The sequence below is a fragment of the Zootermopsis nevadensis genome, unplaced genomic scaffold (assembly GCF_977971745.1).
Source record: "Zootermopsis nevadensis isolate Lab colony 2312 unplaced genomic scaffold, Znev_1.0 Znev_ptg000025l, whole genome shotgun sequence".
Classification (NCBI taxonomy): Eukaryota; Metazoa; Arthropoda; class Insecta; order Blattodea; family Termopsidae; genus Zootermopsis; species Zootermopsis nevadensis.
Genome location: NW_028259157.1, coordinates 10,264,915 through 10,287,228, shown reverse-complemented (window position 1 = coordinate 10,287,228; position 22,314 = coordinate 10,264,915). Strand labels below are relative to the sequence as shown.

General features: G+C 35.3%; 3 protein-coding genes across 5 annotated transcripts; 2 read left to right on the top strand and 1 right to left on the bottom strand.

The window, feature by feature from the left end:
- Positions 1-31: 31 nt before the first annotated feature.
- Positions 32-5,385, bottom strand: LOC110833507 (ninjurin-A). 3 transcript variants are annotated; one of them, XM_022071662.2, is made up of 4 exons: positions 5,278-5,385; positions 2,928-3,069; positions 1,795-1,968; positions 32-1,365 (listed from the first exon to the last, which is right to left on the bottom strand). In XM_022071662.2, exons 2-4 carry the CDS (start codon positions 3,060-3,062, stop codon positions 1,192-1,194), a joined length of 483 nt encoding a protein of 160 aa, XP_021927354.1. In that variant the 5' UTR covers positions 3,063-3,069; positions 5,278-5,385; the 3' UTR covers positions 32-1,191. The 3 variants fall into 3 exon arrangements, with proteins under 3 accessions (XP_021927354.1, XP_021927351.1, XP_021927352.1); XM_022071659.2 differs by having other exon boundaries at positions 5,153-5,363; XM_022071660.2 differs by lacking the exon at positions 5,278-5,385 and adding an exon at positions 3,546-4,377.
- Positions 5,386-6,637: 1,252 nt separating this feature from the next.
- On the top strand, positions 6,638-11,594 carry cpa (F-actin-capping protein subunit alpha). The gene is made up of 3 exons (XM_022071657.2): positions 6,638-7,037; positions 8,170-8,433; positions 9,267-11,594. The coding sequence occupies exons 1-3, from the start codon at positions 6,693-6,695 to the stop codon at positions 9,540-9,542; spliced, it is 885 nt and encodes a 294-aa protein (XP_021927349.1). The 5' UTR covers positions 6,638-6,692; the 3' UTR covers positions 9,543-11,594.
- A 3,605-nt stretch (positions 11,595-15,199) lies between these two features.
- Positions 15,200-19,911, top strand: Taf8 (TBP-associated factor 8). Its single transcript, XM_022071658.2, has 4 exons — positions 15,200-16,199; positions 17,606-17,892; positions 18,218-18,365; positions 18,788-19,911. The coding sequence occupies exons 1-4, from the start codon at positions 16,070-16,072 to the stop codon at positions 19,066-19,068; spliced, it is 846 nt and encodes a 281-aa protein (XP_021927350.1). The 5' UTR covers positions 15,200-16,069; the 3' UTR covers positions 19,069-19,911.
- The last annotated feature ends 2,403 nt before the right edge of the window (positions 19,912-22,314 follow it).

The window sequence follows — 22,314 nt, the reverse complement described above, 5'->3', positions numbered from 1 at the left end:
TGAAATAATTCATGGTGGGGGTCTAATAATGTCATTTTAAGTATGTTTATTTATTTTGCCATATTTATTACATGAAGTTCAATTTTGATTTAGTATATCCCTGAAATTATGAGTTGCAGTGTTGTGCATGTATGTCTTTACATGTTGTATTTTTTGTTAGTTTTTATTTACTGCCACATTAAAATGATAAGTTTATATAATTGGTATGTTTTTTGTATTTTTTTATAATTCATGTTTGTTTAGTTGTTTATCAAGTTCATAAACGTAACAGTTGATTTGTTGTTCTGAAATATAATAAATGTAGAACATAATAATGTATTATAAACAATAGCATGGGAATCACAATAATGATTACTAAATAATATTTAAATATTACTACATTTTTTCCTTGTGCCATTATTGGTGCTTTTATCTTAAAAGCTGTAAAAAAAATTTTGACAAACAATATATGAGCTTATGAGACTTTTAAATATGTTTTTAGATAACATTTTATAAGTGGAAGTATTTTATTTATTGTTTCACAGACTCTTAAAGAAGCAGGCTTATTTAGGATCTTCTGTGAAGCTAGACTTGGTTAAACTCTACCACATTACTGGACGTGTCCTAGAGTTAGTGTATTAGAACTGTGCATGCGACAAAGTTTGTGTCCAGCTTTACATTTATCGGACACACACACACACCAAGTGGCATTCTTGATGGAATGGTTAGGAATAATTTGTTTTTTGTTATATATTGAACAGTGTGTAAGGTGGTTGAAAATTAAGAGTTTAACAACATTCTACTCTTAATTATTGGTGTATAAAGGTTTAAAAATCTTCCCTGATTTGAATATCATCTCATTCTTCATACTTGGTGTCAGTGATGAAAAATGTGTTTCCATAACTAAAGGAAAACTACATTCTGGTAAGAGCTTAATTTGCTGCAATGTTCTGTTAGAAAACTAGTCGTTATGTGGCAGCATGTAGAAAATTGTGCTTTTGGATGCAGTCTTTTAAGTATGAAGTATGAACTTTGGATGCTGCAGTTTCTCTGACTCAAAACTGTTTCATAAATCATATACCATTCCATTTTCCATCTCCGTGGAAAAGATGTGTAGTTCTTGAGCAAGTATTTCAAAAGTTGTAGGAAACTCGAACCTCGGTGCTTTGTGGCATGAATGAGGAAAATAAATCACAAATGGCGTCTACTTCACTATGTTGACTCCTTTTTTCCGCTTATGGTGAATGTAGCAACAAACACATTGATGATGGTGACTAGGAAAACGCCCATAACAACATAATTGTTGAGTCTATTTGCCTGTCGATGCTTTGAATCACCAGCCATATCATACCGTCCTTTGAAAATGAGGCATACTCCAACTGCCACCTGTGAAAATGTATAAATATATGTGGCAAAATAGTCACAAAATTATTTTTTATAGGAAATAAGGCACTTATTATAAATGATTCAAGCATTAGGTTTGTGTAATATATATTTTTTAAATTATATTAACACTATTTTTATGACATTTCATTTATGAGTTACTTCTCACAACGTGAACCTAATGCTTTTCAGTCGCATTTGTTTGTGAATTTAATGTCGTGTATTTAGTGTTAATAATATTGCTGAGTTGAATTTTATGATGGAGTGAGTTTGAAACACTCAAATACACATAGCATTAATTAGCTACACAACTTAGTTTCTTTGTCAAAGCAAACATTCTGTTAAATTACAATGGAATTATATATTTATAAAACTTTATTGTGATATATTATTTTGAATAATAAGTTTATAAAACAGAAACATTTGCTATACCTGCAGAAAAATGCTTATTACTATGAGCACGGTAATGGTATAAAATACTGTATTATGATCACCGAACTCTAAAATGTAGCGTAGTTGGTTGGCATTGGCTGTGATAAGTGCAATATCCATCATGCCTTGAGCTACTGTTTTCTTAGCTGCGTATGTATTTGCAGGACTCAGCAACTGTAAAAAATCACCATATTGTAGGTGTAATGGTAAATGCAGAACATTCTTAACCTCAGCACTAGATGGCGTTGAATGATCGACTTTAGAGTCTGGCTACTTTCACCCCTGGAAAAGAACCCTACTCAGGCTGGGGATGGCAACAGCAAATGCACAAAATTAAAAGTTGGTGAAATCCAGGTTACACTGGATTTATTTTTGTTCCTAATCACTACAATATAATAGCATATTTGGGGGAGGGGGGGCAAAGACATAAATTTGTATGCATTCTTAGACTTTTGACAGGTTGAGTTGAGTTGTTTGATGCTCTGTTCACTTCTAGCTATGGAGAAAGTTTCTTTGGTAATGTTGGACAGGAAATTGGATAGTTGCATGGTCGTGGACTTATTGGACGTGGTATTTTCTATTTTGTAGGCAATAATGCACATGGCTTTGAAAGATCATGAGCCTGTATTTGATTGGAATAGTTTTTATGCTGTTTTGTTCATATCAGTAGCATAAAAATTAATGTAGCATTTGAGGTTTTCACAGCGGTGAGTGTGAATATTTCTGTCTTCTGGGTTGTTGCGCTGTGTAGTTTGGTGAATATCGCCCTGATGACAGAGGCAATATGACCTCTGAAACGTTGGTAAACATCGACCAGACTACACAGCGCAACAACCCAGAAGACAGAAATCTTCAAAATTAATGTAGTTTAGCAAGAAATGTTCACACAATTCTGTTTGCTAGTATCTTTTACAGGTGGAGACATGTTCTTCGTTCAGCAAGATGATACAGCTCCCATTTTCATTGTAATGTGACATTTTCTCAGTGAAAATTTGCCTGGGTGGATGAATTATTGGCAGAGGTTGACCTTAGTCATAAAATTTTACATTCTGTGTCTGTCACTGGAAACCTGTGGCTTCTGTATAAATTTCTGTAACTGAAAAACAAACACAAACAGTTGGTTAGTTTCCTACCTTAAACTTCTTTCCATTTACTCCTACAGCCACCTCTTCAGGTCCATCAGCACCCAAATAAATATCCTCTGGTTCTGTGATTTCTTTTGCTGTCTCGCTTGTTACTATAGGTCCATTGGGTTTTGACTCTTCCATAACTTTTCTGAAATATTGATTTTGTACATTTTGAGAATAAGTAGAAGATTGAAAGCTACAAACATATTTGATTAAATAAAAAAATGTTAGGGTGATCAGATTAAATTAATGTATAGTAATGTCTGATGAAATTTCTACTTAGAATGATCTGAAACTAGGAGATGTTTTATCACCATTACTTTTAATTTCCTTTATAATGTTAAGAATGTCCAAGAAAATCAGGAGGTATTGGAACTGAATGGACTACATCAGCTTCTCGTCTGTGTTGATTATATTAATTTATTGGGCAAAACCGTCAATTGCACACAGAAAAATAAATAAGGTCTATTGTACTCTAATAAGGAGGTTGGTTTAAAAGTAAGCATAGCAAAAGCTAAGTTGATGTTCGTATGTTGTCATCAAAATGGACAGAATCGTAAGATAAAGATGGCTAACTAATCAAAGTACAAATATTTGTTAATGACAGCAACAGATCAAAATTACCTTCATGAGGAAACCATGTTTAATTTGAAAAATGTTTGTTGTCATTTAATTGAGAATACTTTGCCTTTGTCTGCTATGAAAATGTAAATATTAAAATATGAAGAAGGTATAACAGTTAACAAGATCGTTCCTTTTTCTCTCTCGTGCACGATGTAGAACGTTGGACACAATTCACCCAATAATTACAAGGGCTTTATTTAAGAGAGCAATGATACAGTACAACTTTGGCCTTTTCATTCATGCTAGGATGTTCGTCAGTTTCATCCGTCTGTTCCGTGATTGCAAACAAAAGCTTATGCATGACAATCTATTTCGCCTTTACATGCATTTACTTGAAATCGTTGAGAATTTCTGACAGCGCGTGAGCGACGATTTTTTAATCGTTTCATATATGTTCTTCATTCTTGGTTCATAAATACCAAACCAGCAATCCCTTGGGTCTTTGAGGTTATGCGTAATTTGGTTATCAATTTCACAAGAACAATGGCGCTGTTCATTTATCAGTAATACAGAAATATTAGCGATATTAAAATTTAAAGCCCTATTCCTCCGAGGGATAGGTAAGAGTAAATTCGTTTCCTTCGACGTCCTTCGTAATTTATAATTCACAATAATTATCCTGACATGCGATAGTATGGAGGTGTCAGAGTTTCAATAAATATACAAAGAAACCTCTTTCCCATACCAAAGTCCCAACCTTTTTATTTCAATTTTCGCTTTTTAAATTTGATTAAATTTAGATTTTACTAAAGGAATGTCTAACTGCAATAATGGTTTAATAAATGAATATCTGTACGAATAAATATTGAATGCCACAAATGACGTGTATTAATTGCGTTGCTTTTCTGCCGTCAAATGAAACATATTAAAGGGATGGTTAAATCAAATGAGGGCAGAATGAAACAAGCGTTTAGTGTCTAACTGTGTTTTTAGTCGTTTTCGCGGAATTCTAATGGAAGAATGGGTGAAACCCATGATTATTTAGTCAAGAGAACCTATGAATGTAGATTGTGAGGTGTGGCAGGCCTAGGCTGAAAACTTCGGAAACCATCGACAACACTGCGCGGTACGGATCACGTCTGCAGCTATTGAGGACAGAAGACAACAACTCACACTACCTAGATAGGTTAGGTATGATAAACACATTAGCATGAAAACCTCGAATGTAATTGCCAGCCACAGAGGAGTAGTGTACTCAATAAAAACTTTTATTAATAACACTGGGAACGTTATCAAAGAGCATTCCGTTGCCACGAAGGGCAAAATATAATTTTGCATTGTATTATTCTTAATAAAGAATGTAGTTGTGTGTATGTTTGCGTGGTGAAATGCTGAAACCGTACACTGCAGGTGCTATAGGTAGCACTTAGGCCTATGTTTAACTTACTTAATCAAGGAAACAGCCCGTTTTTTTTGCTACAGGTAGCCGTAAAATGTGACTGGTGAAGTGTAATCCGTATAAATTAAATCTGTTTTAAGACAGCTTATTTTATCTGTCCCAAATCCTATATGGATAAAATAGCGATTAAAATTTCCTCTTGAATGATTTTTAAGAATGTGGAAAACTTGTTTTCTGCACTGAATATAATACATGATAAGAATATTACCTGGTAAAAAATGGTAGTGCTTAACTTAGGCGTATCTCATACAGTGTGGCGTGTTTTCGTATCACTGCCTATAAACGGCCAGAACGTATGAAGTTACATTAATTATGATAATGCCATGTACGTACTGTGTGAGCAGTCACTTTTTGACGACTAGAAAACCACAAACTCCGGCAGGAAACAAGATTATGACTTCATTTCCTGAGTCTGTGTGCTTCCCCGTTGGAAGCAAATCTCAGGAAAAGAAAAGTAGCTCGCACTAATTTTTAATTCAAGATTGATATGTGTGTGTGATGGTTCGGTAATCCTCACTTAATGATATGTCCCAAAGTGCAGTATGGATTCACAGTACTAAATTAAAATGGTGCGGCCTTAACCGATCTTCGTGATAGCACGTAACATTCTGCATGCAAGTTGAAGGACAAAAAGCAGGCCTAATGTTTGTGAGGATGTGCATTTGTAAAGAGTCCTCATCAAAAGATGTTGCAAAGAGGATTTCCTTAGAAGACATAAAAATGACGAGAGGAAATTTATGGGAAGGAATGTAGCTTATCCTACTAAGAACGGAAATCATTGAAATTATTATTATAAGAAATTTTTAAGCTTCTACCAACAATGACCAGCCGAGGATAGAAGAGAAAATGAAGTTGCTGTATGTTTCCAGCTATAAATGACAAAATCATGTAAATGTAGTTAAACAATCATTTGAAAATGTCTCATATTTCAAAAATGGGAAGGACTGTAACGAATTAAAATCACATTCACGAGGAAATAAATAATTGTATTGTTTTATATGGGCGTGAAATATACAAGGAGAATAAAATCGAGGGTGTTAGAAATTAAGGTGTTGATAAGAATATTTGGATCTAAGAAGGATGAAGTGACAAGAGGCTGGAAAAGGGTGCAAAATGAATTGCTCCATAATTTAACATTTTCGCGAAACACAAACATGATCAAATCACGGAGGATGAGATGAGCAGGGCATGCAATACAGGTAGCCCTTATAAAAGAGTTTCAATTTATGCCGATTCCGTTTACGCCGGTTCGTCCAGGAACGCATCCCCGGAAAATCTGAAGGAAAAAGAACAGTTGAAGGATGTAGGCGTAGGTAGGAGATAATATTCAAATTGGTCCTTAGGAAACTGCGGGTAGTTTGGTGTGAAATGGTCTGATCTGGTTCGGAATATGTACCGCTGGCAGGCACTTGTGAACACAGGTTTTGCCGATATAGGTGTTGAGCATGCGGACTGGATTAATCTGGCTCAGGACAGTGAAAGGTAGCGGGCCCTTGTGAATACTGTACAGACCTTCGTGTTTCATAAATGGCGGGGAATTTCAACTCTTATCATCAGAATATCATCATACCAACGTAGCTAGCTATCAGCTTCTAAACACGGACTCTGCTCATAGAATACAAAGAGCAACGCTGATTGCATTGTTTTGGTACCCCTGTAGTCTCACATACGTGGTTCCGTTGCCAACTCGTATGGCTGAAATGACTGATCGATAGTCGTGTTGGTTCTATTATATCGTTATTGCCGCAATGAAAGGTGATAAGATGGCGGCTGACAGCGACGAACCGATATCAGATCAAGAAAAGGTTCGAATTGTGACGAATTTCATCTTACATTCTCCTCCTGGTGAATTTAATGAGGTTTTCAACGATGTCAGAGTACTGTTAAATAATGACAGTTTATTGAAAGAAGGTGCTTCATCTGCATTTTCGCAGTACAACAAAGATCAGTTAACTCCGGTCAAGATTGAAGGTTCGGAACATAAAGTTTTGATTACAGAGCATAATGACCTTGGCGGAGGCCGTTTCTTTGATGACAGGTCTCGACAAACTTTCAGATACGATCACCTAAAGAAGGAAGCTTCAGATTATCAGGTATACATAGTTATAGCTACTTATATATTTAAAAGGCTACTTGTAGTTGAACATATTTACTGCAGTACGATCATGTATTTTTTGCAACTGTGTCTTGTGGCTTATAATGGAAGGTGGTTAACCCGAAACATAATTTCAACATGACGTGTGTCATGTATACACAATTACATTTTGATATCAAACCTTTGTTCTTGAACCCACCAATTTTTTACACGGTACAATCAAGAAGTTTATCGTTCAGTAGCAACTTGCAGGTCGTTTGATTTAATTATTTCATTATATTAGATAGTTGTGAGGACTGCTATGTTGGCAATGGTAGTGGAAACCATCACATGTGTAAGTGATTATTGGTTGCATAAAACACTTTGTTAAGTATGTATATATGATTCCCAAAAACTGAAGTGTTGTAGACCTGAGAAATTATTTGGGAAGCCAGAAGCATGGCATGATCACAAACACAGATGATGGGACCAATGCACGTCCAACTAGAAAGACTCAGTTTCCTTTGCTATGCACAATATGACTTGAGTTTGGTTTTGAAAGACTGTTTACTAGTATTTTGTACACAGGCCATACATAGACTGCCACATTATGCATATGTAAGAATCTGCTGACATGCAAAACATTTAATTTTTCAGATTTTGTGTTGGAAATTGTGCTCTTCATGTCTCATAATTATATACCAGAATTCAGCATTTGTTTGGGTTGGTTTCTGGTCGATCATATCTGAAAAAATGAATTCAGTAAAGTGTGGAATTAGTACATACATACTTATTGCATAGAAGAGTATCACTTTAGGATACTGTAAATATTCCAAGCAATTTTGTTGATGCTGCTCTATACAGAGATACAGTTACATCTTGGTGTATGAACACTACGATGCACACTTGTCAAACCAGATAAGTGTAAGAATTTAGTATTCTGTAAATCAGCCATTTTGTTGATATGGCTATCTGGCATAATGCCCTCAATATTATAAAAAATATTTTATATGTTACCTTATATAGAATGAATACTAATTCTTACAGTAATGTCTACTGAGAGAACTTTGTAAAAAATCTGGAACATGTTTCCTGGAAGTGAAAAGAATCAACTTCTTTTCATTGTAAATTTCTCGTCTGGTTGTTGCTAGTCATGGACACCGGATGCAACAGTAGAACAGTGGCGTTCAGCCATTGAATCAGAGTTGACAACTTACACGATGGACCACTACAAGAATGGTGTCTGCAGTGTATTTGGGAAAAGTCATCAGAGTGGAAGCACTGTAATGGCCTGTATTGAAGATCACCAGTTCCAACCCAACAACTACTGGAATGGAAGATGGCGTTCCCAGTGGTGCATCACTTTGCCACAAGGATCAACACCCACAGAGCTGCGCGGTATTCTTAAAGTACAGGTAGGCAATGAATGTCATCTATGTTGTGCAGGTTTTGATTTTTATGTGAAGATGGCTCTCTCCTGGATAATTGTGCCATGCAAAAAAGTAAAGTAAAGCTGCCCCACTATATGCTATGTAGGTGCTCGGGGGGAGAGGAGGTATAGCTCTTTCTCATTCTTAACCTCGGCACTAGATGGAGGTGAGATGTCAGCGTCATGGCGTGGCCTCACTTCACCGCTGGGAAAGACTCCAATACCCATTGGATAGGAGGCTGGATGGGCCCTAGAGCTGACCTGGATGTAGAGGCTAGAGGAAAAATCATCTACCCCCCCTCGGGGATCGAACCCTGATTGTCCAGTCTGTAGCCAAGTCACTTTACTGACTGCGCTACTTCGGTGGTAAAAGTTTACCAATGTTTCAGAGGTGCTTGCTGCCTCCATCATCAGATCGTTGAGTACTCATTGAATTCCATGATCTAGATGCTGGTAAAGAGATGTAATGTTTGTTAGCAAAAAATATCTCTTACTTTTTGATGAGATTTTTTCAAGAGCAACACTTGCCTTTTCTGTCTACTCATATTTTTTTTTCTGTAATAGATATGAAGGAATCTAAGAAGAGTAATTGGATGCTACTGCAAATATGGTTTATTTGGTGCTGCTTTACTCATCGTATTACATTTTTTTGTATGTATATATGCTTTTTTGTTTTTATTTTTTGCTCATAGTATAAAAGGTGGTCTTCTTATTCCAGGTACACTTCATACTAGCCTTTGTTATAGCAAGGAATGTGCTGTGATTTACAGTTGACTCAACTTTATGTGTATAATTATGTATTGGTATTCTGATAAATAGGTACACTACTATGAAGATGGAAATGTTCAGCTTGTAAGCTCAAAGGATGTGAAGGAGAACTTAACATCTACATCTCCTGCAGAACTTGCCAAGGAGTTTGTTCGACAGGTGGAGACTGCAGAATCAGAGTACCAGTGTGCAATTTCAGAAAACTACCAGACGATGTCTGACACCACCTTCAAGGCTCTGCGCCGTCAGTTGCCAGTCACACGTGCCAAGATTGACTGGAATAAAATAGTGTCATACAGTGTCGGTAAGGAGCTTCGCAGTCAGTAATTGGCCTGTGTCACAATCAAACTCTCTGTACTTGTTAATACATTTTGTGTCAGAGCCATTGTGACAAGGTTAATTTTGGTAAAACTGTTATGTTATTTGAGTAATCATGTAGATTTGGAAGTATAAGTTCTCTTTTTGTCATAATTTAAATTTAATGAATTTGGTACATGATCCATATTCATATTAGCATTGACTCTTCATTGCAAACCATGTGATTGAATTATTGAAATCAGATGAAAATATGTGTAATGTAATGGAATTATGAATGTGTCACAGTATCTGCAGATATTTCGTCAGATTCTCTTCAGAATCCAGGGGTACATGCATAGTGAAACAATGAGTGAAGTTCCAAGTGGTAGTCAGACAATCTAAATATGCTAGCGTTTGCATAAGTAGTGTTGACTAATGCTACTTATGTCTGTCACTTTGCAAAAACAAATAAATTATATCATGTTTAGCACTCTCCTAATGTAGTAGAGCTTTAAGTATTAGCCTGTCATGTTAAAACATTTTTATCTATTTGGGACAGGATTTTCAACATCTAGGCAAAAGACAAAGGAAGTCAAGTTAGTTTTTCTTAATTTAATTATTGAAACATTTTCTGTTGGTTTTTTACACCCATGTGTACCATAATGTGAGCAAGTTATTCTCAGACACAAGTCATTTGTCAGTGCTGTGTTAAATGCCAGTGCAAATGTTTCACTTTGAACACCTGTTTCTTTCCTTAATTTGCCACTGGTGAAGTTACTGCCATACACTTAACGTACTGGCAGTAGGAAACTGCTATACTTCGGTGATATTCATAATAACTGAATGTAACTGGCTTTATTTTTTAACCTGGAACCAAAGTTAATAAAATCAGTTGTCTTATATGCCAACTTCATTACTGATAGTTGTATGAACAGGCAGTTACATGTAATCCTGCGTAGTTGATGAAAATAATGATGAAAGCAGGGGTATTGTTGTATATGTTGCTGATCTGAAGTTCACTGGGGATAAGTGGTTATGTGTGTCATCATTGTAACAATCAGTTCTGTTTCCGGTATGTTTACAGCTGATTTGCATGGACCCTGTTGTATTTATATTTGTAACTAGCTGACTGCAGAACCGTCTTGGTATTATACATTATTTTCCTTCATATCTTCAGGTAATGCCATTAATTAGAGAAAAATGTTTATGATCACATATTCCCTCTACATACTTATTGAGGAGGCCAATAATTGCTATTGCACAAAAAGAGAATCTCTGTATGAGTTTTGTAATGAAATTTTGGATGGGAAGGGATTTCACTACAGAGTAAGACAGTACACATTTGTAGCTTGGTGCCTTTCTAGCATCATGGAAATTTTAATAATTTTATGGTGCATATAAATTTACATTTGCATTATATTCATATCTTATTCTTGCTTCCATGTGAAGTTTGTTATGACGTATAAAGTGAAGCTTTTGCAGCAACTGAAATTGATGAAAGACTCGGGCTACAAGCCGAATCAGGTGGCTGAATGGTGAATACACCATATCCTGTGCCAATGATTTGAGAGCCATCTCTGCACTCATCCTCAGGGCAGCTGCGTAAGAAACTGGTCCACTGTAGCGCACTCGCTGATGGGAGCTGTGGTTTGAATGTTTTACAGCTTTTTTTGAACAGTCTGGAATTTATAATTATTTCTTCTTTGTGTCTGAATTCAGTTAGAGACAGTTTGTTTGAACTGTTATTGCTCTATGGATGTGTAAATGTCAATGCAAATTTTAATTTGACTTTTAGAAAGATTATATAGAAGAGAAATATGTATTGCTTTTTAGGTCCTGCAGTTGTCAGCTTAGGACTTGAATTTATTGATTATTGGCATATGTAAAACTTTGAAATAATAACTTGAACGCAGTTACATGTTTATGTACCTTTATTTGGATTAAACATGTTAAAGTTTCCAGAAGTGCCTGTGTATCTGTAATTTGTGCCATGTAATCTCATTGCGCATTGATGGCAAATTTCCTGTCAAATTTATTGGATCCACTGTATTCAGTTGAATAAATTGAGAACTACAGTGACAATAGGATCAGTATGTTCATTTTGTATTCCAGATGTGTGTTATATCTTTATGATGCCCAACTTGTTTTTATGAAATTTGAATATAAGTTGCCTTTGTGTCATAAAAAATGTGCAGGACAAAAGTAAAAGTGATTTACAGTTGCCAAACTAAGTTCAGTTATTTGGCATTACTGGTGGTTTTGAAAAGAAAGAGACATTCTTAGAATAGGAAAATCATAAAATGGCTGAAGTATTCTAGCAATGATATTGATGCATTTATGTGTCCTTCAAAATTAATTTGGTGGAAAGTCACATTTCATGTTTCTGACACATTCCATGTCGCAGAAATTCATCAGAATTCCTTATTTCTGTTGAATATCGTCATACAAATCTTGTATGCCACTGAATCAATCCTACACATATTCAAACATTAAAATGTTGAGTTTATTATGTAGTTATTACTAATTTTTAGTAGATTATGCACGTTGTGTTGTGTTAGTAGTTGCTTTTGTGCTGGTGGTGGAGTATTTGTTTCATTTTGCCTTTGTGCTAACTATATTTTCATGATTTGAAGTTCATGAACTATTTTATATTTTTGAATTATACTTTTTCAGAGTCTTCTTGTTATTGCAATCTTCAAAACAAATTATGTGCAGAAATGATTTGTCCCTGCATATTTTGCAAAATAATGCTTTTTACTTTCCTTTTTCTGACATATTTATAAAAAAAGCTCCTTTCTTTACCATAAAATTGCTTTTTGTATGTGTTTTTGGACAATTATTGCAGCCAGTCTTCCACAGAAGAACTGGTCTTCAGTTTGTTTTCTCCTGAGTTGCAGAAGTAGAGAATATAAGAATTTATAATACTGACTGCAGTATCCAGTTTCGTCTGTCACCATTTTCAGCCCCATCACATGAATTGATAGTAGATGTTCATTACTTATACACCACACATTTTAACAATATAGTCAGAACTTCTGGCTTTTTGACAATTTTCCAAGGCCTATTGAAGAAATTTGAACAATGCATGTAATCTTCGTCAAGTACATAATCTTTACTACCTTTGAAAGTCCAGCAGATTCTGCCCTAGCCATCTGTTTTAAGGGTCTACATATTTTACATGAAAATCAGAACTTAAAGTCATACGAATGCAGTTGTATACTTACAGCACATGGAAGAGGAAACCCAAAGGATTTAATTGGCATATCTGGAATTACTGTGATAATCATATTTTCTTATAATAAATTCTTTGTATATTGGGAGCAGTAGTAGAAAACTGAATTTGCATGATAGGTTCCTCATACAATAGGCAGTACGAAAGTTGATTGACTTGCACCATTCACATCTTGATTTTTCAGTACTCTTGAATCATGAATGAAGCACAATTCATTGTACCTTTGCTTAGATGTAGAATCTGATGTAATGACAGGCAAATGCCCATAATCTTACTAAAAAAATATTTTGCATTCAAAAATATAATTAAAAATACAGAATATTACCTTCCTGCTAGATGTATAAATCAAACCTTAATGAGTTTTGTACCTTCTTTGTGCTAACATTCATGCAAACTCAGAAAGCTGTTTCCTTTCATGCTTTTCAAGCCATTGGACAAGATTCCAACTTGAAAGGTTATGTGGAAATGAACTCAACTTTTGGTTTTGTAACTTCAATAGATAATTAGTTTTCAATTCAGCATTACATTGGAGTTCACCATTACAGAAATTCTTGGGAACCATTTACAGAACCTGAGTGTTCCACAGAACTCTGTTTTAGAACAGGACTGTCCAACTTTTACCTTAGGTTCCTACCCACAGACTGCATTTAAAGAATGTTTTCTCCAGAATCTTGCAGCTTGATTAATTATATTTAGTGGGTTGTTTAAATGAATATAAATGGTTGTACACTGGCTATGTGGTTCAGTGTTACAGCATAAATTACAGAAGCTATGTACAAGTGGGATGAACAGTATTTATGGGGAGATGTCTGGTGTTTTATGTGGAATGGACTGGGGCAACAAATATACATATAAACAGAATACAAAAATGAATTTTCTATAAATAATGCATTTTGAAGTATGTATTTAAGACTAATGAGGAGCAACTGTCCTGGAACGGGTCAATGGCCCATTCCTTGAAGTGGAAATGAAATGAAAATTAAATATGTGTTTTAGGATGGCAAAGTTTTAAACTATGTAAAGTTGGAAAAATATCTTAATTAAATTACAAAATGCAATGTGAGTTCTGAATCTGAAGTACTGAAATTAGTGACATTTCACACAGTCATTTTCAGAAAATTACTTTGCAGTTGAAAGTGTGCTGCCTAATTTTCATTTAAAAGTTGCCCATTATTTATCACATCTCAACTGTTAAATTGGAAATAATCTGTTAGACTGTTAAGTGTATCAGTATTTTAATAATGTTGAAAAGAATTAAAAGTTAATATAAGAATATGAATAATAAATATTTGAAATTTTGTTCATCTTAGAAGTTCACTTCTATTGACTCAGAATTTTTTCCCTTTAGCAACCTTATACTTACATATATTAAGGTGCTCACAGGTAAAACTGCATTTTCCCCTTTGCATCCTGTGACTTTCTTCTGTCATGTCTGTCCCTACTAGAAACCTTTGTTAAAATTCCCAACCATGTTTTTCAAACGTGCGTGTATGTGTTGGTCTAAATACAGTCTAACGTAACTAGATTAAAGGAATTTAATCTCATGTAAGCAGATTACATATATACCCCCACATTGATTAAATTATTGATTATCAGTGCTGATTGGATTAGAACAGAAACTAGTAATAGAACCTTTATTGTTCAGGTTTAATGTCACACAGCCAAGTAATTAGGCTGCTGCTTCATATTTGGGAGGTCCCATGTTCAAATCTTGGCATGAAGACTAACTACCCTGACTGAAGTTTTTCATGGTTTCCTTCAGTCCTTCCAGGCAAATGCTGGAATTGCACTTTAAATTAGGCCATGACTGCTTCCTTCCGTCCTTTACAGTTCAGTACTCATTCATATTCTTTCCCCTTTAAACAAATTTTTGACGTAAATACGTCTATATGGAAGGGTCATTCCGCAAAAAAGTGTAACGAAAAAGTGACAGAAAAATGTGTAAGATCCGTATCAACAAATCGACAACAATGGTCAGCTTGCATGCATTGTTACGTTACTTGGGAAACGTCATCTGTTTACTTGGCATTGTTGTGTTATATTAATGCCGTCAACAATCAGCTTTCGTAACAAAATGGAAGACATTGAACATAACATTACATTACATTACAGAGACGTATTTACATCAAATTCTCCGGAACCGTGGTTCCACTGTAACTTTTTTTCAAGAATATGTGTGAGTTGTGGTTATATAAAGTGTCTTTGCAGAATCTGCAAGTATCACTTTGAGTCACATATTTTCTTTAAATTTTCAAATTACCATTGCTAGACATCATCTTAAAGAATTGGAACAAATTGCTTGGATTGCTGTTGTAGCTTTTACTTCCAATCAATTCAATGACCACATATCAGTTTCAAACTCCTGCATGCACTTCCTAATAGAGTTCATGTGCAATGACAACAGAAATGTCAAAAGTATAAAATTAACCTCACCATGATCTTTTACTTTGAAGGAAGAACATAGATTACAACTGTTTGAAAACAGGGTGCTCAGGAGGATATTTGAACCCAGGAGGGATGAAATAAGTGTGGAATTGTATAACAGGAGCTGTGTGAATTGTACGGCTCACCTACCATAGTGAGGATAGTGAAATCTAGGAGGTTCTGAAGAGCTGGACATGTAGCACGCATGGGGTGAGGCAAAGAGTGCATACAGGATTTTGGTGGAGAATCCTGGAAAATGACCACTGTGGCAGACTAAGAAGGAGATTTAATGATAACATCAAGATGGATCTTAGGGATGTGGGCTGTAAGGATGGCAAATGGATGGAGTTAGCTTAGGATCGTGGCCGGTGGCGGGCTTTATAGTTCGCTATTAAGAATAGAGAGATTCTGAATGTCGCCCATTAGCATTATCCGTTTATTACTGTAACCGCAGTTTACCTCTTAGACATGACAATACAGAACTGTGTCTTTGGTGTATTTTAGACAGAATACAAATTTGAGAAGTTCTTTGGTGCTTACCATGTTTGGAAAGGTAGCATTGTTGGTTTCATTTTCGTTTCACGGAATATAGTTAGGAAAGTTATGTCAACACCAATCACAGTTGCATATGGCGATTGTATCGGACCGGAAATTATGTAAGCGCTGCTATCGATATTGCGTGAGGCAGAGGCAAAGATTTCAATAGGTATTTTTGAAATAGGAGAGCGTGTTTATAGTATTTGAGCAAGAAGATGAGAAACTTAATTCAAAATATTGCGGAAGTATGGTCATTAAACGATAGTTATTACTCTAGCTTTTTGTATGGACAAAGATGCGTTTATATACGACAATCTGGAAGTGGTGTGTTTATATAGTGTGTGTGTAGGTAGGTTATGTTATAATGGATGGTCTGAGTTCAAACTTGAGGCGACGACCCCTGCAAGTAGCTGTTGCAGGATTGTTATTTGAAGTGGGTTTCGATAATGCCGAAAAAATGGCGCACGAGACCTTAATTGAAATGACCCAAAGCAGTAAGTTCATTTTGATTTTTTTGTACTTTAAATATTATGTATCAGTATTATTTTCCACATCTATTACCATAAATTCGTAAGGATGATAAAAACAAATTGTTAAATCATGTTTTGATATGTTATGTATTTGATTTTGCAGGAGTAAGTGCTCTTCATATTGTGTATGCAAATTGTACATTTGCCTCTTTACTTGTGAGATATAATCATACTGTTTTTACAGCACTTGCTATTACTGATAGAATTTTTGAAGTTTATTAGTAATGGCTGATGTAAGAGTCACTGCAGTATTTATGATGAAAAACTGGGGGAAAAAAAGTGAAGAATCAAGTATTGAGATACTGAAAGGGATAAAAGAGGCATAAGAGATGTGGCATATTTTATCACATGAATTATAATTACATAAGCAAACCTAACCTAAAGTGACATGTTTTCATGGCAGTGTGGTGGTCTTCTTGGTTGTTGCACTATATAGTATTTTGGTTGTGTGCCAGTGTTTCTGAGGTACAATGCTACATGGTACAACTAGCTAGACTACCATCAATAAGTGTAAGAATGTGTGCAGAACCAAACCAGTTTGTTTTGTTCAGTTTTCTTGCCAATTTATTAATCCCCTACACCTCTGTTCTTACGTATCACTACTCTTAAGCTGTATGTCAAGTCTGATCAGATTATGTGTTTTCAAAATATAAGTTCATACATTTTGCTTCAGCGCTGTACTAGAACTTTCCTGGAATCAGACTAGAGAATCTGTCTAATTCCACTTAACACCTGCCATTTAGTGTGTGCTCTTGACATTGTCTTTGAAATTTTGTGTTTATATTGAAATCTTGCCCATTAAAATTGTTAAACTTATGTGCCAATTTTCATGTTACGGTATATCAGCTTGTGTGATATTCCTGAGTAAATCCTGCTCTCAAGAAATTCATTGTTGCCACAATAAAAATAAATATCTTTATAAGTCTTAATTTAAGTGTAAGTACTCCCAGTTATTCATGTGTGATTTATATTTGTACTAGAAACAAGTCTTGTATTTGTGCTATGACCTGTTCTACATCCTTGGCTTTTGCCTGTGAAGGATTTATGGAATGTAAATAAATTCTATTCTATGTTGATTAGTAGTATTTTTATGGATTATTAGTGCATTTTTAAAAATTATGAGTGCTTGTTGTATTTAAGGAAGGATTGTAAAAGAAAATAAATAATTTTGGGCCATGTGTGTTTTACAATTTTGGTTATCTTCTCCCCCTCCCCCTTCAGTGGCCCAGATAAAGGAGTGCTGTAGATATTTTGAGTAAATAATTGCATATCACAAGCCTTGTGTGTAAGAATGTTATGACATGAATAGTGTAGCGGAATAGATCTATTTAACTAATTTTAATTATTAACTTATTAATGTGTGGTTGCAGTAATATGCCAGGTGGGATTAAGTGCTCGGTCATACTGTGAGTTGTCAGGACGTACTGAGCCAGTTATAGGAGATGTGATCATAGCATTAGTGAATATGGGCCTGCCTTTGGATAGCATTGAAACACATGCCAAAAGATCAGGACGGACAGTGTTGCCAGCTCCAGTGCCATCAACTCAACCCAAGCAGCTGAGCATCTTGCAGGCTGGTGTAAAACAGTCACATCCGTCACACATTCCAATTCATCTGCCACAGTTTCCTGACCCACATGCTTACATACGCACACCAGTGAGTATATAATAAATTTATAAAGATTAAATTAAGCATTTTCTGAGAATGTAGCTTCATGTTAATTTTTATTCATTGTGTGGTGTAAATAGTTGATTGTGGATATAACATGATGGGAAGGATGGATTGTCCTTTGTCTCCAGGTATATAGAGAGGCCCTCTGGTTTGTTGAACCTGGTAGGCTGAGCTGCTCTTGATCAGTGTAACTTTGTTTTCCATGAAAACAAGAACACTTGAAGATCTAAATATTTGTCATATATTTAAGAAAGACCTGTAGGAGTAAATTAAATATGTTCATGGAATCATATTTTTACTGTTTTAACAGACACACAAACAGCCAGTGACAGAATATGAGGCCATCAGGGAGAAATCTGCATCTCAGAAACGAGATACTGAACGAGCATTGACAAGATTTGTGGCTAAAACTAGTGACACACATTCGCTGTTCCTCACTGAAGATACAATATTCCCATGTAATATATTTTTCAAATTTCTGAATTTGTGTAACTTCTTATGGAAGGCATGCATACCCACACAGTATTCTTATGTACAGAGTGATTCAGAGTGTCAGTTTTTTGGTGCATGCTTAAAAATTGTTTGGAATGTTCATTGTTGGAATTTGCAACTTTTATTTTCATTTGCCCAATTTGGCTGCATTAACTGCTGGGTAAAGGTATTAAATGACTAGTTAGGATTTGAGGTTTTCATGGCTGCAAGTATAAAGATGGCTCTCTTTTGAGTTGTAGCGATCTCACCACGCTGATGAGGGAGGCAACAAGGACCTCTGACACATTGGTAAATTTAACACAGAAGAAGCCATCTTCAGACTCACTGTCATGAAATCCTCAAATTCTACATTATCTCATTTTAATTAATGTGTATTTTGGGTCAGCAGTGGTGGCTTGTAAACCACACATGCCTCCTTACCTCAAAGCACTTCTGCCATCGGACCAAGTTTTTGAGTTTGAGGACGAGTTTTCCATACCCTCCTGTCCAACTCGTGGTGGTCCGGGACCAAGTAGGAAGGCTCGTAGTGATGCAGAGGGAGAAGATGATGAGAACTTAGAAGAATTGAAGGAGAATACAGAGGAAGGGAAAGGAGGGGAAACAGACTCTATAGACAATCCTTACCTACGCCCAGTAAAGCAGCCACGCAAGAAGAAACCCAAGACATGATGACTGATAAAGACATATCACATACTGTCAATTATGATTACACTGATTGATTTGTGAGTGAGGAAAGTTGTTGTTCTGTGTGTGAAGAACGTTATTGACAGTAAGGTAATTTTTTTGCCAGAATAAGAGAATTATTCTTTTCATTTGGTGAGACTGTTATCTTCAGTAAACTTAATCCATTGGACTAAATTTGAACAAAAATAAATGTGAGAGGTTTGAGGTGAAGATACAGATTTTAGTCATCTGTAACGTAATATTAGGACTACACAGAATCATAAGAAGAAAAAGAAAAGAAAAGAAATCCACAGCTCACAATAATAAATGTCCCATCTTAAATCTTAGTAGTAGTTGTTAGCAGGTTCTTTATGAGTTGTGGTGCAATAATACTAGCTAATAATGGCCAGGCTTCAAATGATTGTATTCTGTATGGTGACTATTTTGCGAGAGGTTATAGCAAAACAAGGCACAGTAACCTTCGTTAGGATTGTTTATTTCAAGTGATATAATGAGGTTATACCAATACTGTCTGTCACAGTACTTACTTGTACAGTTTTAACTTCAAAAGAAATCGCTAAAATATCCGTCTGTAAGATCTCTGTCTTACAGAATTGTTAATTTGTACCACCTTCATATGATCGCTGTAGCTGTTCAGTATGTGGTTCTCACACATGTGTGAGGTGTGTGAGGTATCTTAGTGTGTATATTCAAAAAGGAACAAACAGACAACATAACCTTATGAATTATGTGTAGTGTGACACAATATAATGAAGTGAGTAACCAGTAGTTTTTATGTAAATGATGCATATATAAATAAAACTAATCATAACTTTCCTACACTATTAACCTAGATGTTTTTATGTAATAAAATATAAGGATTTAGAGAATATTAAGATTGAATATATAACAAAACAGTTCATTGGACATATTTTCTACATCACTTGTTTCTCTTTTAATGAATGCCTTTGATGATGATGAGCGGATATGCTTGAAACTTGGGGGGGGGGGGGGGGGACGATGTGAACAGTCAATGATATATAAAAATTTGATGGTAATTAACAGATGAAACATGTGTTTGTGTTCATAATGTTTTCTCATGACCAGGGTTGTGGGAATGGGTGACGCTGTTATTTGTCAATATTCCATTGTTTTGGTCTTGAACTTTGCTCTTTATCGTACCTGGTTTATTTGTAAACTGTGTAACATGCTAAGTAATACAACTAATTATTTAGCTTTTTTGCAGTCATCCACATGGAAGTCATACATATTTACGTTGCGATGTGTATAATTCCATTGACCTGGTTGTACAACAGATGTGGTTTGTACTAGAGTTACAAGTAGCGCTACTACAGTAATGTACTTTAGGTAGCACAACTTAACAGTGATATAAATTAATTAGAGACATCTATTAGTTACAGTACTAGAATCACCGAGCTTTTGAACATAAATATGTTCATATTGTTATTGCAGTTTAATTTTAAGGTTAAGATTGTAGTTATGTGGTACTTGGATGAACATCATTATGTTAACATATACCTTTCCATGAACATTAATATTATCATATATTAGCAGCTGTTAAAATTTAAAATGATAATGTGGGTGGTAATAGGGCTTGGGAAAGTATTAAAGAGAATATTAAAACTTCAGCCAAAGGGGGTCTAGGCTGTTACAATTTAAAACACTGTAAACCATGGTTTATCAAAGAGTGTTGAAAATTATTAAATCCAACAAAGCAGGCAAAATTGCAATGGCCGTCAAATCCAATCCAAATGAATTGTAATTAATCTGAATAACATGAATGTAGTTGAACTTTAAGGAACAAGAAAAGGGAATATCTGCAGTCAAAAACTAATAAATACAAAACAAATAGTAAGGATAAAAACATGAAAGACGTGCATGAAGGCGTAAATGAATGTGAGATAGGCTAATAAACTAGGCCTAACATGGTAAAAGGTGAGTGCTAATTTACTTTCATATTGCCACAATATTTTTGAATATGTGGGAAAAATACTTTACTTTGCTGTTAAATGTACATCATGTTTTAAAGGTATTGGGAAGACTGAAAAGCATGCAGCAGATCCAATAATATGTGAGCAAATTTATTTAATTCTGGAAGGACTTTGAAAAGTTGAAGTTGTGAATCAATATTCATTGATCAAATCCTGACAGAATTTCCCTGTTAAAGGCGAAATATATACTCGGAGAACTCCAAAATTATTAGCTTTATATGTAGATTAAGGAAGAATTTCCAGAGCAGTGGAAAGAGTCTGTTACTGCACATATGTATAAAATTGGTGGTTGAGTAATATAGTAATTATCAGCTATCAATGACACCAGTTTCACATAAAATGTTATCTGACATTCTTCTTTGAAGGTCAGCTCCATGATGGTATTTTTTTGAGATTATTAGTGTGGATTTCAATGTAACTGAATTTTGCTACACTTGTGTTATTGGTGAGGCTAATTAAAGTGTGTTTAAATTAGACCTATAAGAGGCTGAAGGTTTTCTTAGGCACCAAATACCCTTGTTCCAGCCATGGTTAAGAATATTTAGTCATGGTGGAGGAAGTAACAAAATGTTGGACAAATCTGCATAATAAGGGGCTTTACAGTTTGTAAATCATGCCAAATATCTTATTAGGATGATATAATCAGTTTCAAGATGGGTGGGACTTGTAGCATACATGGGAGATGAAAAATGTCTGCAATATTGTGGTCATAGAACCTGAAGGGAAGAAACATCATGGGAGCATATGCAGACAGGAAAATAATGTTGAAATTGATCTGGATGGTTGAAATTTATGCTCTTATGAGTGGTCAGTAAAAGGCAAAGATGGAGGCAATAAACATGTCAGAGATATTTCAATTTCTAGAGACTACATCGTGTGACATTCCAGAAGATGGTCATCTCCATTCAGCCCTGAGAAGGCTCTCCAAGCTTAAAGTTACTGATGTTGAAGTTTTATGTTACAGCCTGGGGGGAGGGGGGAGTCTGGACAGGAATGTAGTTATGTTCCCACGGACACAAACGCATGGAAACTAATTTCGGGGCTAAAATGCTGAAGTCAGCCAGATGAAATTTTTATGAACATGAAATGTAGAATATTGTACAGCATTTTTATTATGACTAAAAAGCAAGTTAAAGTTCGTCACCGTCGTTTGTCAGTACGGGTCCTGATGTTTTCATAAGAAAACGAATAATAAAAGGTGAAATGCGAGAGCGCAAAAAACGGAGATTCATTTATAATT